Genomic DNA, 24502 nt, shown 5'->3' on the forward strand with positions numbered 1-24502 from the left:
CATCTAGTCCCTGTTTCCAACACTGGCCGGTCAGATGCTTCACAAATGGGACAAGGCAACAGCCCACGGTCAACAGCCCCTTTGATGGAGTCGTCATATCACAGAAGTTGTATTTAGCTGCCAGGATTAATTGTTATTGATAGGCCTAGCCTGAGAATGTGTATTATCCTATTTAAAACTATTTCACGGTCATCACATCTCGCTGAAGTGAATTCCAGAAATTTATTATACATTGTATGAAGTATTTGCCTGCCCTGACCCTACTGGCAATCAATTTCACTGTGAAATTGCTTTTTGGTGTTATGAGGGGCAGGAGAATCTTTAAAGGTGACCTTTGATAAAAGAACCAGATGCTGTCATTGTGTACACAATTCCTTGCCCCCACAAACAGCAACCAGTAAATGGAAGCAGGGAAAGGAGAGTGAGATGATGTCACATTGCATGCTTGTGCTTTTTATAATCAGAGATCCACAGGGGTTGCTAACAACTCCTGCACTTCTCCCACAACTCATATTATGCTTTTATTGCTGTATATTGATACCTGCTATTTGTTGCACCAGCTAGAGCTGGGGTAGTCAAACTGCAGCCCTCCAGATGTCCATGGACTACAATTCCCATGAATTCGCTGGCAGGGGTTCATGGGAATTGTAGTCCATGGACCTCTGGAGGGCTGCAGTTTGACTGTCCCTGAGCTAGAGAATGCAGACACCACAACACCTGGATTTTGTACCACAATTTTTAATAAACTTAATTCTCACAATTACAATGTCATATCGGTAAGTGGGTGAGAGTACGCCCAAACACCAATAAAATCAACAACATCTCAGGTTTCCAGTGTCTTTAAAATTTGTCAACAACCGTCACAGAAAAATAAATAAATACAAAGCCAATGGAATTTCTCCTCTGTGATCAGTGAGTGATCTAGAACGTTGTCCAAACAGTGCATGGTTTCAGTTGATAATTTTGCTTGGGGTATTTGGATCACACACAAAATGCAGGGTTGTCAGCTACAGGGACAGTAAGGCTGGCTGGTCTTCCTCTTCTTTTCCCACAGTGAAGCTGAATCATCAGAGAGTTTTGTTGGTTATAACTCTTGGTTTAGCCAAGTTTCTATTGCAGCACCCTCTGCTGTTTCACTTTTGTGGCTATTCTCTTTGAGTCAAGGTTCCTCCTTCCATCTTATTTTCACTACGTCCTGATTGTCCTTCCCCCTCCCATTGTTAATAGCCACTCCTTCCACTTTGGTTCAGATCTGTGATCAGCTGATGATACGTGGATGACAATGGATCAATGGAGTGGTGCACAGTGACAAGCAGAGTATAAGGAAGGGAAGCTGCCTCTAAATTGGCTAAAGATTTCTGCCATCACTCTCTGAGATGAGTGATTGTGAAGCTTCCCTTGCTTTCACAGAGCCTTTCAGTGGTGGACACTTTGCTTCAGATGATGGAGGAAGGCATACAGATGAAATTTTAGCTCGTAATTTGTTCAAGGGAAGACTCAGAAGAGGACAAAGACATATAAGACAGAGAGGGAGAAGAAGACAAAATACACTCGTTATTTACAGCTGCTTCTTTTGCCTTGCATTTCTGAGATGGGTCAGAGTCAAGATAGAGAATGGAGAAAGTTTCAGAAGGTGAATCACTTCCTGATAATGTATGCAGCAGTTCGTTCTCTCGGCAAGTCACTGAGCCTGATATATCTGTGTTCTGTGTTCTGCAACATAATAATCAAGAGTGGGTATAAGCATATTTAACCACCAAAGGGGGTAAAATTAAAGCCTGCATAGACACAAATCAGTTCCAGATCTCTTATTCTAAAAGCCGGAGGCCAAGGCTACTTTGCACAGGATAAACATGCTACAGTGATGAAGAATAAAGGGGTACAATTGCCTCTCTTCCTGGAAACTTGCAGGGGGGAGTGTCACAAGGTACTGTGGGGGGGAAAGAAACAGGGAAAATCAGAGTTTCATAGGTATTTTATAAGATACAAAGCCTACTTGACCCGCAGGACACGGACAACTACCACCCCTGTCTGGCATCTAGTGTTTCTGGGGAAGGTGGTTGAGCAGGCAGCTGTGGATCAACTACAAGCATACCTGAATGAAACAACAGTTCTAGACCTGTTCCCATCCAGTTTCTGACAAGCTATGGGGTGGAAATGGCCTTAGTCACCCTTGCAAATGACCACCAGAGGCAGCTGGACCGTGCTGTTACACCTCATGGCAGCATTTGACTTACTCAGTCATGAGCTGTCAGCTCACAAGCCTCGTTGATGTGAGGATATGGGGATTAGCCTCACAATGGTTGGTCTCCTTCCTATAAGGTTGAGAACAAAGGATAGCAAGCAGGGAGGAGCAATTGTGTCACACGTTGTCAGATTCTGCCATTACTTGAAGAATTTCCAATAGCCCTTATACAAAACACTGGAAAGGACAAAGGCAAAAAGGAAAAGTGTTCTTACTGGTGAACGAAAGTGCTGTGGTATGGCGGAGGATTTTCTCCTAAATGCAAGTCACTTGTCACAAGGCTAGGAGTTATTGTTTGCAGGGAACAGTCAGCAAAATAAGGTGGTGGAGGAGGTGGGAACACCATGACAGTATCACCTATGAAAGAAGAAGACACGGAGCGTTATCTGAATTGATATGCAAGACACCCCTCCTTGTAAGCCATCCTATCTGTAGGGATGAGCCAGCCCCACATTTCTAAGCTCTTACCCTGCAGAATCGTTACTGGCCTATGGTAGGAAAAAGACTGGTGTCTGTTAACACATATTAGCATGCAGAATATTGCTGACAATAAACACAGCCATTAAAGAATTGCATCCCCTTTGATGCCCATTGCAGTCTATGGAAGTAATCTTTGTATACAGGTAGGATGCTTCTATGAAACTGCAAATAAAGTTCATATTTGAACTGACCAGATTCTCTTACCAAACTAAGCTCTGCTGGTTGTTCATGTGATTCTAAAAATACAGCTATGACTTCATTAGTCAATGTACTGCTGTAAGAAAACAGGCACACACAATTTGTAACTCACAAGCTGAATGTCACTCATCAGCCACCGGAGGTTCAATAAAAGTCCACTTTTTCTCCATTTGCTGAAGAATACAAACAGCCTGTGGGGTGGGCGGGGCAGAGGTTTGTCAAGCACCTGCTAGATGCAACATACTGCTCATGTGTGGTATTCATTGTCTAAGCTCCTCTGATTTGGGAGATAGTATCAGGTTTGTTTATATAAGAACTGATTGTGCCGTAAACATTTCTGAGTAATCTTAAAACAACTGGTTACCTCTTCACCTAACAGCATTGTTACGGGGAGGGATGAGATCAAACATTTTGACACATTTTTAGCACAGAAAATGTATGTATGTATGTATGTATGTATGTATGTATGTATGTATGTATGTATGTATGTATGTATTTAATTTATTAATTTATTAATTGTCACTCCCAGCCCGCTGGCTCAAGGCAGTTTATGTCAAATGAGTAAAATGAATCAATTTAAATAACCCAGTCACCCCTCAACCGACCCCCTTCTCTCAGAGCACTCAGTAAAATGCAGACTATATTCCTTTTTATCTCCTTCAATTTCTTGTGAAGTTATTGTGCGTGCATTGTTTAAACATTCACACAGAAATTCACAGTGAATTGTGTGTCATGGCAAATATGAAGGATGCAAGCTGTTTTATACTTTACTACTCCATGCATGGAACCAGTCATTTTTTGCTCTAACATATCAATCACCCACTTTCCTTCTTTAGCTTCCAAAATATTTTTTCAAGTTTTGTGTTAAAAGGTTTGTCATTTTTACTATTGCCTTCATAAAAGTTTTCCTTTAATGTTCAGCCACGTTTAATGACTTTATGGCTTTTATAACATAGGAAGTGTGTCCTGCAGACCCTGTTCAAAACTTAGAATGTGGCATTTCTTCCTTTTAAAACCTTCTAGTCAAGTATTAGTGTGAGCTTATCTTCCCCATGCTGTGACAGTGTCAACTCTGATAAATCCTGAATTTCTCCCTTTAAGAACCTGATTAAAGATGGTATGCCAGTGACTGCAGGGCAACTTTTTTCTCAAATAGTCATTTTCTGTCTGATCAGTCACATAATTGTTTAGCACACGTGCAGACAACTTTGACTTCAAATAAGTATTTTCTCTCCACTCCACATCCTCCTATCAACGCCCCCCCCAGACACAGCACGCAAACATGTGAAGACTGCAAGTGTATAATAATATTTGCATTCATCTAGTGTGCCATCACTGAAGGAAGGTCAATAATACTTTTCTAAGGATTAACATGGAGATAACATGAATGAAATATTTTGTACATAACACTATGAGATATTGCTGTTATCTTACATAAAATGTCTGAGGAAGAGTGCTTGCACTCGAAAGCTCACGTCTTGAATAAATTTTTGTTGGTCTTAAAGGTGCTACTGGACTCTGACTTTGTTATTTTGTTATAAAATTTATCCCTACCTTAATGTCAACAAGGCTCTTTTATACCAGAAATTATTATAGGAATATAGTTCAAAAGCAGCAATTTATACCTCCACTTCCAGATTTTGGAGTTTCTGGGCCCAGGAGTTCCCCCTTACTATTCCCCCAACCTAAGATGTTGTTGTTGCCTTTTCCCACAAGCCACCCCACCCCCCATGCAGTGGATCATCTCCAAGGTTGTTCCACCTGCCGTTAAGAACTGCCATCTAGAGCTGCCTGTAGGTGAAGCCACCTAAATCATCCGCTTACCTACTGTAACTTGAAAGGACTCAGGGCTCAGGTGCTCCTCTTCATGTACAGAAGACTCTTGAATGAGATTTAAATTTTGTTTCTTTTTGATGTGAGCTATCACAAAGAAGCACAACCCAATAAGCACAATCAAAGGACCCATGGTTTGAACTGAGAGAAACCCGCAGTCTTGGAATTCGATATCAGACGTATTGCTCTGGTTAAATGGTTGGTAGTGCCATCCGGGGCTGCATCCTGGAATCCAAATGCCCAGGACACTAATAAGCATTCCGCTGGTTAGAAATAAAAAGCCAAAGACAAGAAACTGGGCAAACTGGCAGTTCCCTCGGCAAAAGACAAAGCCGTACACCTGGTCATCTTGTAACTGCACCTCTCGGAGATAGCCTTTCGCCTTTGACTGTGCCAGAATGATACACACGAGGCCAACCACAGCAAGCAGCGGCCCAATGATTTTAAGGGCTGCTTTACAGTCCCCAAAAGCGCCACTTGGACACGTCTGTAAAACAAACATTGAAAGCAGGAATCCAGAACATAACAGGGAAATGCCAAAAACAAAAAGGAAAGAGATCAGTTTCCTGGGATGTCTGCTACTTCCCTCCACACCATGCATGGAACCAGGAACAGGATACATCTCTCTTTCAAACCCCTCTTCAAGTCCAGGAGAATTTTTTTTCCCCAAAGGCAATCAGAATGACATTTCCACGGGCCTGAGAATGAAAAACAAAAAGAGGGGTGCAATTAAATTACAGGGCACAAACAGAAAGCATACGAAGGAATTCTATCTCCAGTTTATACCTGCTGGGTAAATAAAGTCATTCCTTTGTCCACTTATGCCAGTGGAGGTGAAAGATGTATAGAATTCTGGATAGGGTATATCCTCAGTTTTGAAGGAGCCAGTGTTTATAGGAGATGATCAGTTTGGTAATAAATAATCATCGGTTTCAGGTGTTTTTTTCCCCCTTTTAAAATGACTACCATTTTAAAAAATGCCAATTTAATGAGATGCGGAGAAGCATCTTTGTGCCATGGGAAATAAATCCATACCTGTATTCTCTGCAAGCGGAGAAACCTGCCTCTGTACTCAAAGGTCCCATGTTGGCAGGGCAAATTAAATCTGTGCCAATGAAACTATAATAGGAAAAGGAAATTTACTTCAGTAGAGTGTTACAACTAAACTCTGAAAATAAGTTGCAAAGTAACTAGCTAATCTATAAATGGCAAAACTTTGTGGCTACTGAAATTTCACTGTGAAAATCTAAGTTTGCCCACTCAGCTATGTGGCTCCAGGCGGGACTTTCTGTCAATCACTCTGATTGCATTCAGATGTCACTTTTTAACTAACATTAATCTGACATGTGCATGAATCCGGTTTACTGCTGAGTTTGCTTTCATGCCTTAGTTCTCTCCATGTGCAGAAAATTCTGGGTACAAATTAACTCTGGTTACTTGTAATGTATGGTTATAGATGCACAGATTAAATGGAGTTTGTGTTCCTCCCATAAACAGGGATTGTTAAAATGCCATCCTAAGAACATTTTCCCACAGAATAAAACTGAGTAGTATTTGAAGGAGATTTGATTCAAATTGCTCTCCAAGTATGGATTACACTTTAGAATCCTGGTTTGTTGAACAACAGCTCACTTTGATTATACATGAACCTGAATTTATACCTCGCAGATAGCTGGAATTAGTCTCTAATAAGGAAATAAAACAGGCTTGTGCATGTGCTTTTGGTGTTGTTTAAAAGTGCTCCTGAGTGTCCTTATTTCTGTGTTATTCTGATGATAAAATGCAATAGTCTCATGTATGCTGCCCTGACAATCATGGGATACAAATTTACAAATAGAACAATAAGAGGGGGGGAACCCACTGTATACAGGAAGGGGGAAGGGTTTACACCTTGCAGGAATGAACAGCAGTGTCCACAACCTGATCTCTTACAATTATTCAATGGTTAAACTGTAAACCCTTCAGTTTGTAAAGAAATTCTGCAAAGTCTCACTATAAAGGCGAGATAAATATCTGCAGGTTATCAAACAAAAGTCCAGTGGCACCTTAAAAATGATCAAATCTTATTCCAGCATAACCTTTTTTGCATCAGAGCTCACATCATTAGATGACTGGTGTGTATGTCCACAGGAGATATATCTCTAGGCAAAATTACAAGCAAGAGAAAAGTGGCAGTGGAAGGGTGGGGTGCATACAAAGGACGGCTAGTATAATGATCAATAAAAGAGAAAAGGCCTCATTTTGACATTCTATGATTATCTTTAGATCAACCACAGTATATCCTGGAAGATTGAAATGCTCGTCTCCTTGCTTTCTGTAGTGATTAAAAGCCATCTTGGTGTAGTGGTTATGAATGGCGGCCTCTAATCTGGAGAACCAGGTTTGATTCCCCACTCATCTACATGCAGCTAGCTGGGTGACCTTGGGCCAGTCACAAGTCTCTCAGAGCTCTCTCAGCCTCACCTACCTCAGAGGCTGTCCATTTTGGGGAGAAGAAGGGGAGGTGATTGTAAGACGCTATGAGTAGTAAAAAGTGGGGTACAAAACCTTATTCTTCTTCTGGATATTGTGATTTAAGTGTTCAAAGTATGTCCACTTAATCTTTTGTCTAGGATTTGTCAAATGGGGGAGCAGAACAGCACTGCTGACACATCATAGCATATGTGGCACAGCCACTGGATGCACATGAGAATGGACCTGAGATGGCACACCTCTAACAGTATTTCCCAGAGTGAACATGAGTGTAAACATGATGGTGTCCGAAAATAATTGTGTGTGAAAGGAAGGCAGCAGTGAGCTAGACAGCTCTGCTGCTTTCCTCAAAAATATGCAGTTAATATGCCATGATTTTTCACAGTGATGGGGGAAGGGGTAATGGGGAATGGCAGCAACAATTTGTCCTATTTGGATTGCATAGATAATCCATTTCAGAAATGAGAAATGTCAGATCATCAGGCTATTTCAATATTATAATAAGTGCTTTGGGCAGAACTGCAGGAAAGGGTACCACAGCTATCAATTCCAAGCATCTGCCCATTCTGACGTAAGTCAGTAGCATTTTGAATCACAAAGAAAGAGAGCTTGTTGGGAGGAGCATGGGCTGTCCAACAAAAATTCATTCTACCACAAGAGAGACATTTTAGACTGGTATGGTGTGGGAAAAGGTAATGAGGCCATGCTGCCTAATCCAAGGTAAGTTAAAAGAACAGGCCTCTTCCAGCATGAGAAAAAGGGAAGTGATACTCATGGTACTAGGAAGGGATGCCTGCCCTGAAGCCATCTTCCAATCTGAAAACAGGGGGAGAGGCTTTTAGCTTAAAGGGTCTGAAGTCTAATTTGACACTGCATATTCCAAAGGTTACTATAACCCATCCTTTTCCCGCTCAAGAACCCCTGAAACAATCTTTGGGCTTCTAAAACTCCCAGAAGTGGTGCAGTTGTGCAGAATACGGTTGGGAAGCAGAGCTGTGTACATGCCCACATGGGGCCCCTTCCTTTCCTACCTCCTCTGGGGCCATCATGGGACATTTTGGGAGGGGGCGGGCAGGTCAACATGACCATACACGGTCATATCACTCACACCCATTTTGAAAAGTCTTCTAGGGTTGTCAAGAAACCCCAGGGTTTCACGAAACCCTGGTTGAGAAAGCCTGCTGTAACCAATAGCCAAAAAAGAGAGAGAGAAAACATCAAAGTGTGTCCCTTCACAGATAGGAAGCTTGTGTCTGGTAAAAGTGAGGAGATCTGGGGCCCCCTCCAGGAAATTATTAATCTGTCCCTGACATCAGCAATGTTCCCAGACAGACTGCCAGAGGCTATGGTGAGGCCTTTACTGGGGGGAAAAAAAAGAGCTGGAAACCACCGACCTGGCCAGTTACCACCCAATTTCACATCTACTTTATTTAATTAACTAGGGGCAAAGCCCGTTGTCTCCAAGAATACAACGGGCGCTAGACCTTGGCAGTGGGAAGAGGAAGGGGAGGAGTTGTCCAGTCTGTAAGGGCATGGGGTTGTCATGTGTGTTGTGTGGGAGGTTGTGGTGGCATGGTGGCAAATGAGGCCATGGGTGTGGAGATATGGGTGTCAAGAACCTGTGGTGTGGAATGTTCGTTGATTGTGGGAGAGGACTGACCTTTGGGAATTGTGGCATAATGGTTACAGATGAGCTTTCCAGAGCCATGTCCTCAGATATGTGAAGGGAAAATCAGACTGGAGACTCTTCTTAGGGGAAGATTACATGGCAACCAATTCCCCCCAGTTCTGTGTCATTTCCCTTCATGTGTGAATTAGGCCACATTCACCGAAATCCCCCTCTGCCCTAATACACACAGGGTAGTCACAGTACACAGGTGTCCACCCTGTTCCTTCTGTATCCCCTATTTTCACTGTTGGTAAAATGTTATGTGCCCACATGCTTCTTTCATGGTTGCTCCTTAGAAGAACGGATTTTGTACCCTATTGCTGACTACCCAAAGGAGTCTCAAAGTGGTTTACAAACACCTTTTCCATTTGTCTCTCCACAATAGTCAACCTGTGAGGTATGTAGGGTTGTGAGAGATCTGAGAGAACTGGGAATGGGCCGCAGTGACCCAGCAGGCCTCAGGTGTCTCAAAGCATTTTCCAATCGTCTTCCCTTCCTCTCCCTCTCACTATTTACAGTTTCAGGCTGTAAGTATTTATTTAGATCTTCCTGCACTTTCCAGACTCACAGGACTGATGCTGGTCTGCCTGTCTGCGCCCCAGAATACAAACAGTTGCTGGTAAGGGCTGGCCATAGCCCATAGCCCAGGAGGGACACTCCTGCACCACTCCCTACCAACTGCAGGCAAAAATGGCTCATTTGAAGGCTGGACTCTGAAGCATTGTACGATTTTGAAGTCCCACCTCCAAACCTCCAGGAATATTTCCAACCTTGGGGTAGCTAACCGCCAGGTGGAGCCTGGAGAGCTCCTGGAATTACAGCTCAGCTGCAGAATATAAAGATCAGCTCCCCAGGCAGAAAGGGCTACTTTGGACAGTGTTGTGGTAGAGAAGAAACATTTAAGGCTTCCCACACAGGTTGTTGTTGAATTGAAAGACTTGAGGCCTACTGCACAGGGTTGTTGTGCAGATGAAACAGGAGACAAAAGAGCCAGCTTCCTCTGCAGAATAAGGCTGTGCAGTGGCCTCAAATCTGCAGAGAGTTGCAAAGAAGAAAGACACATGGCTTGGCTGTGTCTAACTCCCGGCCAGAGCAGTATTTTAAGTGAGAAGGGGCTTTTCTGTAGCCTCCCTGTCAGGCAACTGTTTGGCAGAAGGGGAAAGTCCCCCCCCCTCAAAAGGAAGGCCCCTAAGGCTGCCCTGCGTTGCTCTTGGAAAGGCCTCCTCCCCTCAGTCAGGGGCTGTCAGGGGCTCCTTCGCAGCAGGCCTGGAGGGGGGGGGGAGCACTCTGCAGCCTCCTGCCAGCTCTGCCAGGGTTCTGAGGCAATTTGCAGTTGGACATGACAGTTAGGACAGCCTTGGGGCGAAAAGGGCTGGCACAGCCTCTGTTCTCATCCCCCTTGGCAACCCTGCTGACCTCCTCTCCCTTTGGTGGTCAGGAGCAGACTGGCAGCCAGACTGGGATGGGTGAATGGAATTTTGGTCTGTCCTGGTGAGGGGCCAATAGGAAGGCACTTTGCGCGCCTCCCCATTGGCTGCTTGGCCCTGGATGGACACTCGGAGGGCCCAATCAGGAGCCGCTTCGCGGCTCCTGATTGGGCCCTCTGAGTTTTTATCCTGGACAGGGCCCGCCCTAACTCCTCCCCAGGTGGCCTTACTCTTTTATTTAATAGGACCCTGTCCTATTTAAAGATGCAAATTTTAATTTGTATACTACCCCTCTTGGACTGGCTTAACCTTGGCGGCAAACAACAAAATGAACTTACAGACATTTCAAGCAATAAAACTACATAATAAATCAACATAAAATTAGATTGCATTTAACATTTTTAAATTGCTGCCTGCTGCTGGCCTATTGATGTTAAGGAACAGGAGGCAACGAAATTGGGGAGGTGACAGGGGGGCAAGGTTTCTGGTGGCAGGACAGCTCCAGGGTTTCTTGAAGGAAATTTCAGCACCTGACCCTTTTCAGTCCAGTTTCCCACCTGGCCATGGGGTGGAGATGGCTCTGGTAGCCCTGATGGACAATCTCTGGAGAAAGCTGAATCTAGGCAGGTCAGCGCTTCTGCTCTTATTAGATCTGACAATGGAGTTCAACATGGTCAGCCACAAACTTTTGACCCACCGCCTAGCCGACATAGGGGTTAGAGACACAGCTTTGAAATGACGAGTCCTTTTTCCATAGTAAGAGACACAGGGTAGCAGTAGGAAGAATCATGTCCCAGTGTATGGCCCTTAACTGTGGGGTCCTACAAGGCGCCATACTGTCCCCAATGCTATTTAATACCTATATGTGCCCCCTTGCCTAGCTGATCCGGATCTTCAGGCTGGGTTGTCATCAGTACGCTGATGACACCCAAATAATTTAGTTAATGGACATCACCTGTCAACACCTCTGATAATCTGGTCAGATGCCTGGAGGCTGTGGCAGACTGGCTCAAGTGGTGTCAGCTAAAGTTGAATCCAGCCTAGATGGAGGTCCTCTGGCTGGGCTGGCATACAAAGAGACAGTTCCTAATATTTGATGGTGTACAGTTAACACCAGTGCCTTCCATCAAGAGTTTGAGTGTAATTGTGAATCCCTCCCTATCAAAGAAGGCCCAAACCACACAGACAGCCTGCCTGGCATTTTCCCAACTGCACCAGGTGTGGCAACTTGTCCCTTATCTTTCAGAGCTGGACCTAGCCAGAATTATAGTTGGAGACATTAGTTTGTTAACAATGTTTTTAATTTTTGTATGATGTTTTCTAGTGCTGTTACCTGCCCTGAACAACATGGAATTTGATTATTGCATGTGTGAACTTTTTCTGTTTATTTGGTTGGGATACGTTGGACTTACAAGCTATAAAGCACCAGGGCCGAGCTGGCATGGATCGCTTGCCTGCTCACATAACAGGTATAGATATTCTATATGTAGCATAGTCTACACAAGAGAAGAATTCTGTTTGCGTTCTCGTTGTCCAAAACTCAAACCACCATTTTCTGTAGATGTAATGCCGAACTGTAGTGGGGGACTCCCTGTGCAGCAACAATCCATAAATGAACAAACACTCCAGTATAGCCTCATTTAGAATTAGATCCAAAAGACATGTATTAATGGATCTGAGCACCCCATTGGTGCTGAACCACATTTCTGGAGTCCCACTTACCTGTGACTGTTGAACCACACTTGCTCCCTTTTCAACTCCTGCCCAGCCATTACAGTCACCCTTTGAGGCCCTGCCTCAGGTGTCCCTGCCTTCTGAGATTCGGTGAGTGACATTAACACAATGTATCTCTTACATATGGAATGTATCCCCTGTACCTGAGATGTCTTATTCCTCACACAAGAGGGTATATTAGAACCATGTTGCTTACCTTTTATCTCTCAAAGAGGTACATTTGTAATTACGGTCAACCAAATGAGCCACATGATCTACTTGATGCCCTGCACACCACACACACACACACATACGCAACACACACACACAACAGCATTAGATATAATTATTAATATTAAATGTAAAACCTTTAAAATGACCAGAGTAGGTGTGTACATGTAGAGTTGTGTCGTTGTCCCCCACAGTTGAACCTTTGCCTACTTTTGTGCATCTGGAGCAAGGGGAAGGTTTTCCCTTTCTACCTTCCTCTTCTTATACCAGAACAGGGCACAACTGGTTGGGCCACTGCTGAGATACCTGGAGCAGAGCCAGTTGGTTGTGGAGAAGAGAGAGCAAAATCACCCCCCCACACACACACTGTGGCCAGTCAGTTGTCACTGTTCTGGTTTTACTCTCTTCTGTGCAGCCAGTTTGCTCTCCTCCTGGCAGCTATGTAAGTGCTGGCCTGAGAGTACCAAGGCTGTTGAGAACAATGGGGGGGGAGGTTTGCTAGAGAGGATGGGCCCTTTATTTCTATCCATGACACAAGACCCACACGTCAGGAGGCACACATGTCCGCTCAGCTGTAGCCATTTCAAAGTGCAACCTCCTGAACCGATTATGCACGCGGCGACCCCAGCGCCGCTTCTGGTTGCACCCTGGTCACCCGGAAGCTGCGCTTTCTTCCACGTTTCGCTAACGCGGCTTTTTCAGCGGCATGCACCAAATTTGCGGCCGGTTGCAGCCGGCACCGTGTGTTATCGGTGATTTTAGTTGCCGCCATTCCACCCCGAATGTGCGCTATCCCCCCCCCGTGCATAATGGGCCCTGCTGAACACAAGCCCGCCCCCCCCCCAATGTCCACTTTCCTGGAACTTGAGGCAAGTGCTACATTGCAGAATGTGCCACAGTGGGCATGCCAAAGAGTCACATGTGACCCTCAAGATGTTATCACTGCATTAGAAAATGAAACGAGATGTTCTTACGTTTGTAAAACCTTTTATATAAGCAGCATGAGAGCTGTTATAGAATCTGTTTTTATATTGCACCAACTCTGGGCCAAGCATTTGTAGACTGCTGCTAGTTAAGGTTGCCATTTGCTCCTTGTGATTATTCTTCTATGGCTTCTTGGATCTAATGCAGTTGTAATAGTGCTGCCTCTTCTACTGTTCCAAGCTAGATAAATTTTTAAAATGCATTTTCCTTCTATAAAGAGACTCGACAACAGCCAAAGGCTTTGGCTGGTTCTGTAGATTAATTAGCCTAACACTTAAACCAGATCCAAAATCTCTTACTTCCATCTCATCAGTAGCTGAAATATTTAAATTCATAACGATTATAAAGTCCTTATCTTAGAGCAAGAAAAATATACTGTAGAGGCTTGTACCATTTTTCTTTCAACATCTTTCTTCCTTCACACAGTATGTTGGTGATTTACAGTTCAAAATTGGAAACAGAATAATACATTCAATGAACATGATAGAATTTAATAAGATCAAGACAACTAGAAACAATTTGAAATTATTTGAAATCCGCTTTGCAAAGTTGACTAAAATAAAAAAGGAAACTTGTTATTACTTTTTAACCATGGTCACCTTTTTCTCATCAATTTTATTGCAATGTAATTCAGCAGACATATAACAGAAGTGAAACATACTTTCTTAATTCTCTGCCTACCACAAAAGAAGAACACTATGTTGCAGCTCTCTTACAAGATATTTTATTTCAGTTCTATTGAAACATTATCAGAAGATCTGCAGTTTGGCTTTTGATCAAGCTTTTGCCATCAGCAAACAAATCCATTAAGCTTACAGTAAAACAGTATTGGAATGCATACTGTGCATGATAGCCTGATTTAAGGATCTGGCATTTACAGACAGATCTGGAATAAAACTTTATTGGTCTTAAAGGTGCCACTGGACTCAACCTCTGTTTCATACTTAGTTGTAGGAGATTGCAGTGAAGCGAGAACGTTAGGCCGCAAAATATTTCAGTGAATACAGCTGCATATCAGCACCTACTGTAGAGCTAAAATGCAGTCTCCTTCCAATGCATGAACTCAGACACCAACTATCTGCACCAAAAAATCACCAATCCAGCTAATGTTACTTGCGACTAAATTTCATCCAAGAAGCCAACCATCATTATCTCCAACAGGATATTTTTGTCATATTTTGTCAGAAGTCATTACTACATGAGTTCAGTGTCGTTTACTTTAATGGAAGCATGATATGGTCTGCGCTGCAGCATTCAGCACAAATAATTTCAACTATATCAGGACCCCCGGTACGAAATATTAGGAATCTGCAGACTAAAACTGAAAAAACACAGGTCTTGGAACTTGGAGTCATAGCCGAAAAAGAAAATCTGGAAAATGGCAAGGATATGTTTATGTGTGGGATTGTTATCGGTGGAGTTTTGAGTTAGGAAGATATTTTTCAATTTTTTTAAACTTCATAACAGAGCTGAAGGTTTAGAATTATGTCCTATGTAATTGACAAAAATACAACCACTCCAGACAATTCAGATTTTCTTTGAAATTCCATAGGAGGAAGAATCCCTCCTACAAACAGCCAATAAAAGTGACACACATGAATAAGTAATTCAGACTCCACCTACAAAAGAAGTAGGACACATTCTAGAAGCAGTGTTAGTATAATGAAGCAAAATTCAATTGGAATCCAATATCACTTTAACAATTAACAAATTTTATTCCACCATAACCTTTCACTTCATTTTATGCTAGAATAAATTGTGTTAGCCTTTAAAGTCCTACTAGACTCCTGTTCAGCACAGCATCTAGAAATTATTCAGCATTTGTAGAAATCAACATAATTTTACATCATTAAAGTCTAAACAAAGCAGTTTTCGGTGTTATTTGAAGCTCAGCTGCCCAAATGCATAAGAAACTATTTCATATAGGGTAATATTCAAAGGACAGCGATGAAATTACAAATCCAGCCTTAGCAAATCACTTTACAAGAAAAGATGTGGTGAATAGCACTGCTTCTTTAATGTCTGAAACCACTCCTAGTTGCTCTGGTAGTAAAAATAGGTACAGTCACTTTACAGTAAGCAAACAAAGGATTTTTTAAAATGAGCAGACCATGGCCAAGGAAAATGTCCCTGCCAAATAACAGTTTAACCCATTCCCATTTCAGATGTCATAAATTAAAATATATTTTCTGTATACTTGCATCGCTCTCCAATTAATTAATATTCTAAGCATTTTAAAACTTGTTGCATGCCCAAGTTAAAACTGCAACATTCAGTCCCTGTTACATCCAAGTCCAGTTGGCAGGTCACCGACTTGACAGAGAAAGTTGGTGCATATAGCAGCCTATATACACCAAGGTCACACCAACCTGCAGCTTCTTGTAGTGACAGGATTAACATTTCACCTCTAAATTGGGAATTAGATTTAACTTTAATTTCCACAGACCCTGAAAAAGTCCATGTTGCATGGACTTGTTTGTGATGTTCCATATTGGCTGTACAACCTATTTTGAATGAGCACCTCATTCCGCATGGTGGTAAGTCTTAAGTCTCTAAAGTAGCTACTTCGGCTGACCCAAGTGACAGGCACATGCAAAACCAAAGGCATTATAGGGTATTTCCCATTCATGTTTATCAGTCCCCAGTAGAGCATCTGCTTGACATGCAGAAGGTCCCAGGTTCAATGCCTGCTGGTGTTTCCAGTTAAAAAGACCAGGCAGTAGGTGATGTGAAAGACATCTACCTGAGACCCTGGGGAGTTGCTGCCAGTCAGAGTAGGCAATATTGACTTGGATGGATTGATGGTCTGATTCATTATAAGGCAGCTACATGTGTATTCATGACTAGACAATTCGAGGTGAGCTTGCATTATGAAAATCAAGCAGGACAAAGATGCTCTGTTATAATAAGGGGGAGAGAAGCAGCAAATCAGCCACAGAGTGGGGGGGGGGCGGCTCTTCTATCTCTTCCCCTTCTGAGGAAAAAAAAGAGTCTTGTAGCACCGTAAAGGTCAATGGCCAAGAAAGCTTGCTAGACTCCAGTTCTGTGTCGCCCACAAACGCTCATGCAACAATAAGCATTGGTCTCCGAACAGGAATTTTGCCCCTCAGAGATTAACAAAAACATATCCTTGCGTCTGATGGTGGGAGCTGGTCCACAACAGCTGGCGCTTTAACGTGCCACAAAACTCTCTTTGGCCCTTTGCTGCCATAGCTCTACCGCCACGCCGGATTTTTTCTCCCTCCCCTGAGAAGAGCGCCAGGCGCGGGAGCCCCACCGGGGAGAATGGGCACGGGAAGGCTTCTTCTGGCTCAGGCGCGGCGCGACGCCATTCCCGCCTCGGGCTCAAAGCACTGCGGCGGCGGCGGCGGCGGCAAAACCCGCCAGAGGACCGTGGCCGCGCTGCCCTGCCTTCGCCTTTCCCGGGCCATCCTCCCCGCCTCAAGCGAGAGGGCTCGCGCCGGGGCCGCGACAACACGAAAGGCGCGTGGCCAATACCTCCAAGGAGAGCTGCAGGATGGGCGCCGCCGCCGCCGCCTTCTCTCGGAAGCGCTGCGTCGGAGGGCGATGGCCGCCTCTCTTCAACCGGCGGGGCTGGCTCGGGTCGCTGGCTTCGGGCCGCCCTCAGTGACCTTGAGCGAGAGGAGCCCGGGGAGCCGGAGAGCTGCCTCCCCGCCGCGCAGCCATTGCTAGCCGCCTGGCCGCCATGGGTCGCTCACGGAGCAGGGCAAGCGCGCCTCTGCGCTGGAGCCCCCGCACCGCCAAGCGGCGAGCGCGCCTCCATCCGCTCCTGCAGGGGCGGGTGGGAGCCGCCGCCGCCGAAGGCCTGAGGGACGAGACGGCCGGGCCCAGGCAGCCGCGAGGGAGAGGGCGCCGCTTCCGCGAGGGCGAGCCCCGAGGATGTTTCCTGGAAGCCGCGGCGCTTCGCGGCCGCACCTTGGCAGGGCCGTCGGCAGGAAAAGACTCCAGCGATTCTCCAAGGTCGTCGCGTCAGCGTTCCCGTTTGCTTCCTGGTGGCAGAGCAACATAAACAGCGCGCCTTGAGTTGCTGGATCAGCTCGCCAAGTCCAATTTGTTCAGCCAGTTGTTGTCCTGGTCGCCTAATTGTTTATGCATCACTGTAACTCCTAGATTCTTTTTCTCCCCCTCTTTTCGTGTCTAAATTGTTTTGATTTAAGAAAGACTCAGTGTAGTTCAAATGAGTAGCCGTGTTGGTCTGAAGTAGTACAATAAAGTCAGAGTCCAGTAGCACCTTTAAGACCAACAAAGATTTATTCAGGGCGTGAGCTTTCGAGTGCAAGCACCCTTCGTCAGACCAAGAAGCTCTTTAGGATGCTTTGGGCTGATCCTGCGTTGAGCAGGGGGTTGGACTAGATGGCCTGTATGGCCCCTTCCAACTCTGATTCTGTGATTCTGTGAAAGCTCACGCCCTGAATAAATCTTTGTTGGTCTTAAAGGTGCTACTTGACTCTGATTTCAATATAGTTTCGTTTGAGTGGCCCACATTTGCCAGACTTTAGAAATGTGCTTCTTGGAGATGGCTTGATGCTTAGTCTAGACAGGCAGTTTTGGCTGCCGCTAAGAACTCAAGGATCTGGGCTCCTTCCCCGGCCCAGTGAGCTTCATGGCAGAATGTGGTTTTAAACTGGGTTTGCAAGATCCTCTAACACTGCATCACACAGGCACTCTCATATCACTTGGCAAATGTCAGAGGAGAGTTGTGTTGCCCTCCTCAGAAGAGTTTCAAAGGGAGCCTGTAGCAAGACCCAGCCAAGCTGGGATTCATACATAGAATTTCATCACCTGAAAAGTTATGGTGGGTTTGGCATAAATGTGTCAGATCATGCTGTCAGATTATGAACAACTGAGCCGATAAATCACGAGATACTGAAATGTGGTCTTCAATACTAGATCTGCACTTTCTTAGAAGGATTTTTAAAAACACACCTATTGATACTTGAGAGCAGTGTAGCAGTGTCACACCAATGTTTTGTTGCTTACAACTGGAACATTCACAGCCAACTATGACAGTTTCATACTGAATCCATTTAAATCAAAAATAAAGTTCCTTTATTACCAAGTACTGCTCATACTGTTTAATTTCTGTTAACAACAACCAGTGAAGTTATTCCCAGTTCCTATCAATGTGAATTATCTTTCCAAATCTGTTATCAGCAGATTTGATTAACAGTCACAATTCTATATTGAATATAATAGCTCTCAGAATAGGTGGATATATTTTAGCATAGGTGGTTCCTATATCAACCTGATGATAGTGTAGGCTAACCCAATCTTGTCAGATCTCAGAAGTTAAGCACAGTTCACCTTGGTCAGTACCGAACATTAAGAAAGCCTGGAGTTGCTATGCAGAGGTCAGCAATGGCAAACCACTTCTGAATGTCTCTTTCCTTGAAACCCCCATGGGATCGCCATAAGGCAGCAGTGACTTGATTACAAAAATAAATAAACAAACAAACAAATAAACCAACCACTCTGCTGTCAGTCCATATCTTCAGTCCATTTTTTTGCTTAGTAAAGAGTATAGGCTGTTAGAAGACCTATTATTCAGGTACCCTTGTATTCCAGACTTATCATACTCGTTATTTTGTGTGTGTGTGTGTGTGTATGTATATGTATGTGTGTGTGTTTGTGTATGTATGTGTGTGTGTTTGTGTATGTATGTGTATGTATGTGTATGTGTGTGTGTATATATATATATATGTTGTTGTTATGTGCGAAGTCGTGTCCGACCCATCGCGACCCCATGGACAATGATCCTCCAGGCCTTCCTGTCCTCTACCATTCCCCGGAGTCCATTTAAGTTTGCACCTACTGCTTCAGTGACTCCATCCAGCCACCTCATTCTCTGTCGTCCCCTTCTTCTTTTGCCCTCGATCGCTCCCAGCATTAGGCTCTTCTCCAGGGAGTCCTTCCTTCTCATGAGGTGGCCAAAGTATTTGAGTTTCATCTTCAGGATCTGGCCTTCTAAGGAGCAGTCAGGGTTGATCTCCTCTAGGACTGACCGGTTTGTTCGCCTTGCAGTCCAAGGGACTCGCAAGAGTCTTCTCCAGCACCAGAGTTCAAAAGCCTCAATTCTTTGACGCTCGGCCTTCCTTATGGTCCAACTTTCGCAGCCATACATTGCAACTGGGAATACCATAGCCTTGACTAAACGCACTTTTGTTGGCAGGGTGATGTCTCTGCTTTTTAGGATGCTGTCTAGATTTGCCATAGCTTTCCTCCCCAGGAGCAAGCGTCTTTTAATTTCTTTGCTGCAGTCTCCATCTGCAGTGATCTTGGAGCCCAGGAAAATAAAATCTGTCACTATCTCCATTTCTTCCCCATCTATTTGCCAGGAATTGAGAGGGCCGGATGCCATGATCTTTGTTTTCTTGATATTTATCTTTATATTTATTTATTTATTTATTTATTTATTTATTTATTTATTTGCAGAAAACTAGATCTGATGTTTCTGGCATAGCTTCAGGACTCAGGGATCACATGCATCAAATCAGTACCATGAACAAGTTACCAATGTTACCAATATGATATTATGGAGAAATATGCTGTATCAGCATCCCAGCAAGGCCTGCAAAGGGTAGAAAGACATCCAGCCTTTCCGAATTCTAAACAACACATCCAAGCATTCTAAACAACACATCCAATAATAAATCCAAGCATCCATGGACACAAGCCTTCAGGTGGTCTACAGAGCACAGACTAGGAAATGTCTCTTTAGGTCTCTAGGACAGCAACATAGGAATGGCGTCATGAACTTGCTGAACTAAAAGCACATCAAACTACCTGTCAATCATTGTCTTCTCTTGATCCATCACAGTCATGTCTTCTTCAGGATGAATAAAAAGAAAATGTCATGATAGAAATGTTAATGTAAAAAGTCCCTGGAGGATTCCCTGACCTCTTGAGGACCAATACAACATCCAGGCCCAAGCTGCTTGAACATAACAATTTGGTAATTGAACTGAGACACTTTTTACAGTTGGGATATACAGAAACAGTAATCTAAGTTATGACATCATTCAGGAGGTTCCCAGTAGAAAGCCTTTGCTTGTTGAGAGGAAGAAGAAAGAAAATTATTTAAGTTAAAGCCAATGATGTGAGTTTTCCGGAAAAAGATAAATTGGAAATTTTTGATAACATTTTTGAATGCCTTATGTAAAACATCAGATCTAGCATATTAATTTTTAAATAAAATTTCAAGTGTCCCATTGCAACAGTTATTAGATTAGGGGGATAATCACATATGGTTTAAATTTCATATTCAAACAAATCCAAAGCTGTACATTGTTTTACATTGTTTAAATTTAAAGAGGGCATATTTTATTTATTTATTATTTGATTTCTATTCCGCCTCTCACAAAGTCTCAAGGTGGCTGACAAAATAATGGTTTATAATAAACCTGAAAGTGGCATAAAATAGGTAAAAAGTAAAACAAGTAACAATCCATACAGCTCCTTAAAAAAGCAACAGTCAACCCCACTCCATTGGTCCCATCATGGGCAAATCGGCAACTTGGGTGAAAGATGAAAAATTCTTACCCCAGAAATAGGGAGGACAATATTTCATCTGTACATAAACGTGAATATAGGCATAGTGTGTGCATGTAGGGGACGGCCCAGTAATGACTGCTGTATGCAGTAGGTGCGTACTGGCCTCAACCAAAGGCTTGGCAAAAGACTTCCATTTTACAGGCCCTGCAAAACTGCTGGAGTTCAGGTGCTGATCTCACTTGGGAGCTTGTTCCACCAGGTTGGGGCCAGGGCCAAGGCCAGGGCCAAAAAAGCCCAGGCCCTGGTTGAGGCCAGGAAAGCTTTGGGGCCAGGGAACACCAGCCTGTTTGCATTGGCTGAGCATAATGCTCATGGTGTGTGCGTGTACTCAGATAAGCAGTCCCAAATTATTATGCATGATATGCTATGAATGTGGTTTTCCTTTCGTCTCTACCAACATAATTAACTCTCTTCCATGAATGCTACTGAGGCACCTCAGTTTGTCACTTTACAGAACATTGCTGGTATTACTCGTTAGCTCCACATTATAGTACCCTTCCACATAAAAACAGAACAGTGGGATATAAATTTTGTAAATATAAATAACAATTTTAGCTTTATTTTTTACTTGAACTGAGCAGTATATTAGGTGAATTTTAATTTGTTTAGATTATTATATGAATGTATGGGTTTTATCTCTCCACAACTATTTACAAGCCAGTAAAAATGCATATACGGTTACTGTCTCACATAGTTTCCAAGTATAATCGCTTGAAAATATTAATTACAACTTTGGAACTACCAATCTTACCTAATATAGTATTGGAAATGGCAACCATTTGATGATAGTGACTTTATAAAACAAAGAATGTTTAGAAATGGGGAATTTACCACGCAAAAGCATTGGAAAATTTCTCTCCCTTTCTCTGCCTAAAGTTTCAGTCCATTGTAAGTTCTTTCTCCAGCTTGATAGGGAACAGAAGCTACATGTCAGCAACTCTGCAGACAATTAGCAGACCTAGCAACAGTAATGCAGCTAGTTGTTGCCATGATCATTCTGTTTCCATTTTATTGGCTTCAGTATCTACTTCTTTGATATACAAGAGGAACAGCCATAGCTGGCATATAATAAAAGGCACTGTGTGTCACAGATCCTCCAACCATAGGCTAGGAACCAGCAGTACCCCCAAGCTATAAACCTTATCGTTCAGGGGAAATGCAACCCTACCCAAGACTGGGTGATTCCTCAGCCTTTGAGGTCTATTATCAAACAACAACATCTAAATCATCTCTAGATTAAGCTTCAGTTTATTAATTGCGTTCTGCACGCATTTATTCAAGACCTCCATAGACCTGTCAAACTCAGCTATTATACAAAAGACAGCAAAAAAATAATTGGTACCATGTGAAGAAAAGCTTTTATTGAATGTTTTGAAAGCATAAACAATACACAGAAATGTTAACAAGCTGTAGGAATGCCACTGGAAATCCCAAAATCCAAACGGGGAACCGGTAAATCCTGTGTTTTGCTCGTGAATGCTTCCTCAGTCAACTCCGACCAAAACTTTGCTGCTCAAGTGCCTAGAAGCCTCTAGATAATATTCACATCCCAATGCATTTCTATTGTAGATAAAGTTTATCTCAGTTGTAGTAAGGCTTTTGATAAGGTTCCACATGATATTCTTGTTGACAAGCTGGTAAAATGTGGTATGGATCTTAATACTGTTAGGTGGATTCATAACTGGTTGACAGACCATACTGAAAGGGTGCTTGTTAATGGTTCATCATTTTCTTGGAGTGATGAGTGGAGTGCCTCAGGGATCTGTCCTGGGCCCTGTGTTGTTCAACATAATCAGACATTATTTGGATGAAGTAATAGAGGGGGTTCTTATTAAATTTGCAGATGATACTAAACTGAGAGGGGCAGCAAACAGTAGAAGACAGAAGGATACAGGGTGATCTTGACAGGCTGGAAAACTAGGCTTATATGAGTAAAATGAATTTCAATAGTGAAAAATGTAAAGTTCTACACTTAGGTAGGAAAAATGGAATACATCATTATAGGATGGGGTAAACCTGTCTTGGCAGTAGTATGTGCAAACAGGATCTCGGGGTCTTAGTAGACCATACACTGAACATGAGTCAGCAAAGTGACTCAGAAGCTAAAAAGGCCAATGGGAATTTGGGCTGTATCAAAAGCAATATTGTGTAAGGTGATGGTATCCCTTTACTGTACTCTGGTTAGACCTCATTTAGAATACTCTGCTTAGTTTTGGGCACCACAATTGAAGAAGGACAATGAAAATGGTGAGGGGTTTGGAGACCAAGACCTATGAGAAAGGTTGAGAGAGTTTGGTCTATTTAGCCTGGAGAGAAGACAACTAAGAGGTGAAACGATAACAATTTTCAAGTACTTGAAGGGCTGTCACATAGAGGATGGAACAGAGTTGTTTTCTGTTGCCCCAGAGGGTTGGACCAGAACCAGTGGGAAGAAATTAATTCAAAAGAATTTTCAGCTTACCATCTGTACACCGCCCGTGGCGCCGCGGGCGCCATGGACTAAATAAAACAGTAAGGGGTTCTGGGGCGGGATGCGTCCGGGATGAGGAAGGGTCCGGATTGGACCCTTCCTCATGACAGACAATCAGAGGGAGCAATCGGCAGGCGCGAAGCACCTGCCGATTGCTCCCTCTGATTCCCAGCCCCAGCAATTGCGAACCGCGCGCAGCGCGGCTCGCAGTTGCTCCCGGCCTGATGCGGCGAGAGGCGCGAAGCGCCTCTCACCGCGTCAGGCCGCTTCCTGAGGAGCCCCCGCAACAACAAGGAGATAGCCGCCTTCCAGTCCCAGCAACTGCGAGCCGCGCGCAGCGCGGCTCGCAGTTGCTCCACACCTGATGCGACGAGAGGCGCGAAGCGCCTCTCGCCGCATCAGGCCGCTTCCTGAGAGAGCCCCTGCCACAACAAGGAGATAGCCGACGATGCAACGAGAGGCGCAAAGCGCCTCTCGCCGCGTCAGCCCGTCGCCTCAGGGAGCCCCCGGCACAACAAGAAGATGGCCGCCGCTCAGAAGACGCCGCTCTGGAGCTGCCTGCCTCCGCTCTAAGGAGCCCTTGGCAGTCGCGCGGAGCGCGGCTGCCGGGGACTCCCTGCCCGGCACAACAAGAGAAGATGCCGCCCTGGAGCCGCCTGCCTCCGCTCTAAGGAGCCCTTGGCAGTCGCGCGGAGCGCCGCTGCCGGAGACTCCCTGCCCCGCACAACAAAGAAAATGGCCGTCGCTGCCTCGCCCAACAAGAAGATGGCCGCCGCCGATGCTGCCCGAGGAAACCAGCCGCCGCGTCAGCCAGCCAACAAGGGAGTCCCCGGCAGCCGCGCTCAGCGCGGCTGGCGGGGGCTCCCTGCCTGTCGACCTGCCCGGCTGCCTGGGACTCCCTACAGAGCCGCAGCCCAACATGCCATTAGGAACATTCCCGCCACCGAGCCGCCGCTGCACACGCCGCCAGACCGCCTGGGGGCCGCCGCCCGAAGCAACGGCCTCCCTCCTCCACTACTTACTGCCCCGCCGCCGAAAAAAGGACGTCCCGCCGCTGCTGCTGCCGACCGCCCTCGACAATGCCTCCGCTTTCAGGTACTCTTTCTTTCTAAACGCTGCCCTCGCCTTTCCCCCCCCTCTACCCCCGCTTTCTAGAGCCCATTGTATTTTGGGTACAATGGGCTTAATTACTAGTCTAGAATAAGATA

The 24502-nt window shown here is 44.5% G+C and overlaps 1 protein-coding gene across 2 annotated transcripts; it reads right to left on the reverse strand.

Annotated features, from left to right (window-relative positions):
* Positions 1-722: 722 nt before the first annotated feature.
* Positions 723-17431, reverse strand: TMEM171 (transmembrane protein 171). Of its 2 annotated transcripts, XM_077347429.1 has the most exons (5): positions 16751-17430; positions 5792-5875; positions 4748-5454; positions 2461-2602; positions 723-1713 (listed from the first exon to the last, which is right to left on the reverse strand). In XM_077347429.1, exons 3-5 carry the CDS (start codon positions 5376-5378, stop codon positions 1470-1472), a joined length of 1017 nt encoding a protein of 338 aa, XP_077203544.1. In that variant the 5' UTR covers positions 5379-5454; positions 5792-5875; positions 16751-17430; the 3' UTR covers positions 723-1469. The 2 variants fall into 2 exon arrangements, with proteins under 2 accessions (XP_077203544.1, XP_077203545.1); XM_077347430.1 differs by lacking the exon at positions 5792-5875 and having other exon boundaries at positions 16751-17431.
* Between the last annotated feature and the right edge of the window lie 7071 nt (positions 17432-24502).

The sequence above is a fragment of the Paroedura picta genome, chromosome 7, assembly GCF_049243985.1.
Source record: "Paroedura picta isolate Pp20150507F chromosome 7, Ppicta_v3.0, whole genome shotgun sequence".
Taxonomy (NCBI): domain Eukaryota; kingdom Metazoa; phylum Chordata; class Lepidosauria; order Squamata; family Gekkonidae; genus Paroedura; species Paroedura picta.

Bases quoted from the DNA above. Each gene is read 5' to 3' on its own strand.
- TMEM171 (XM_077347430.1), bottom strand. From the start codon at position 5,378: ATGTATCCTGTTCCTGGTTCCATGCATGGTGTGGAGGGAAGTAGCAGA. The intron at 2,603-4,747 runs GTAAGCGGATGA...CTTCTTTCATAG, and splicing joins GTCCTTTCAAGTTACAGTAG to GTGATACTGTCATGGTGTTC. The intron at 1,714-2,460 runs GTAAGAACACTT...ATTATGTTGCAG, and splicing joins CACAGCACTTTCGTTCACCA to AACACAGAACACAGATATAT.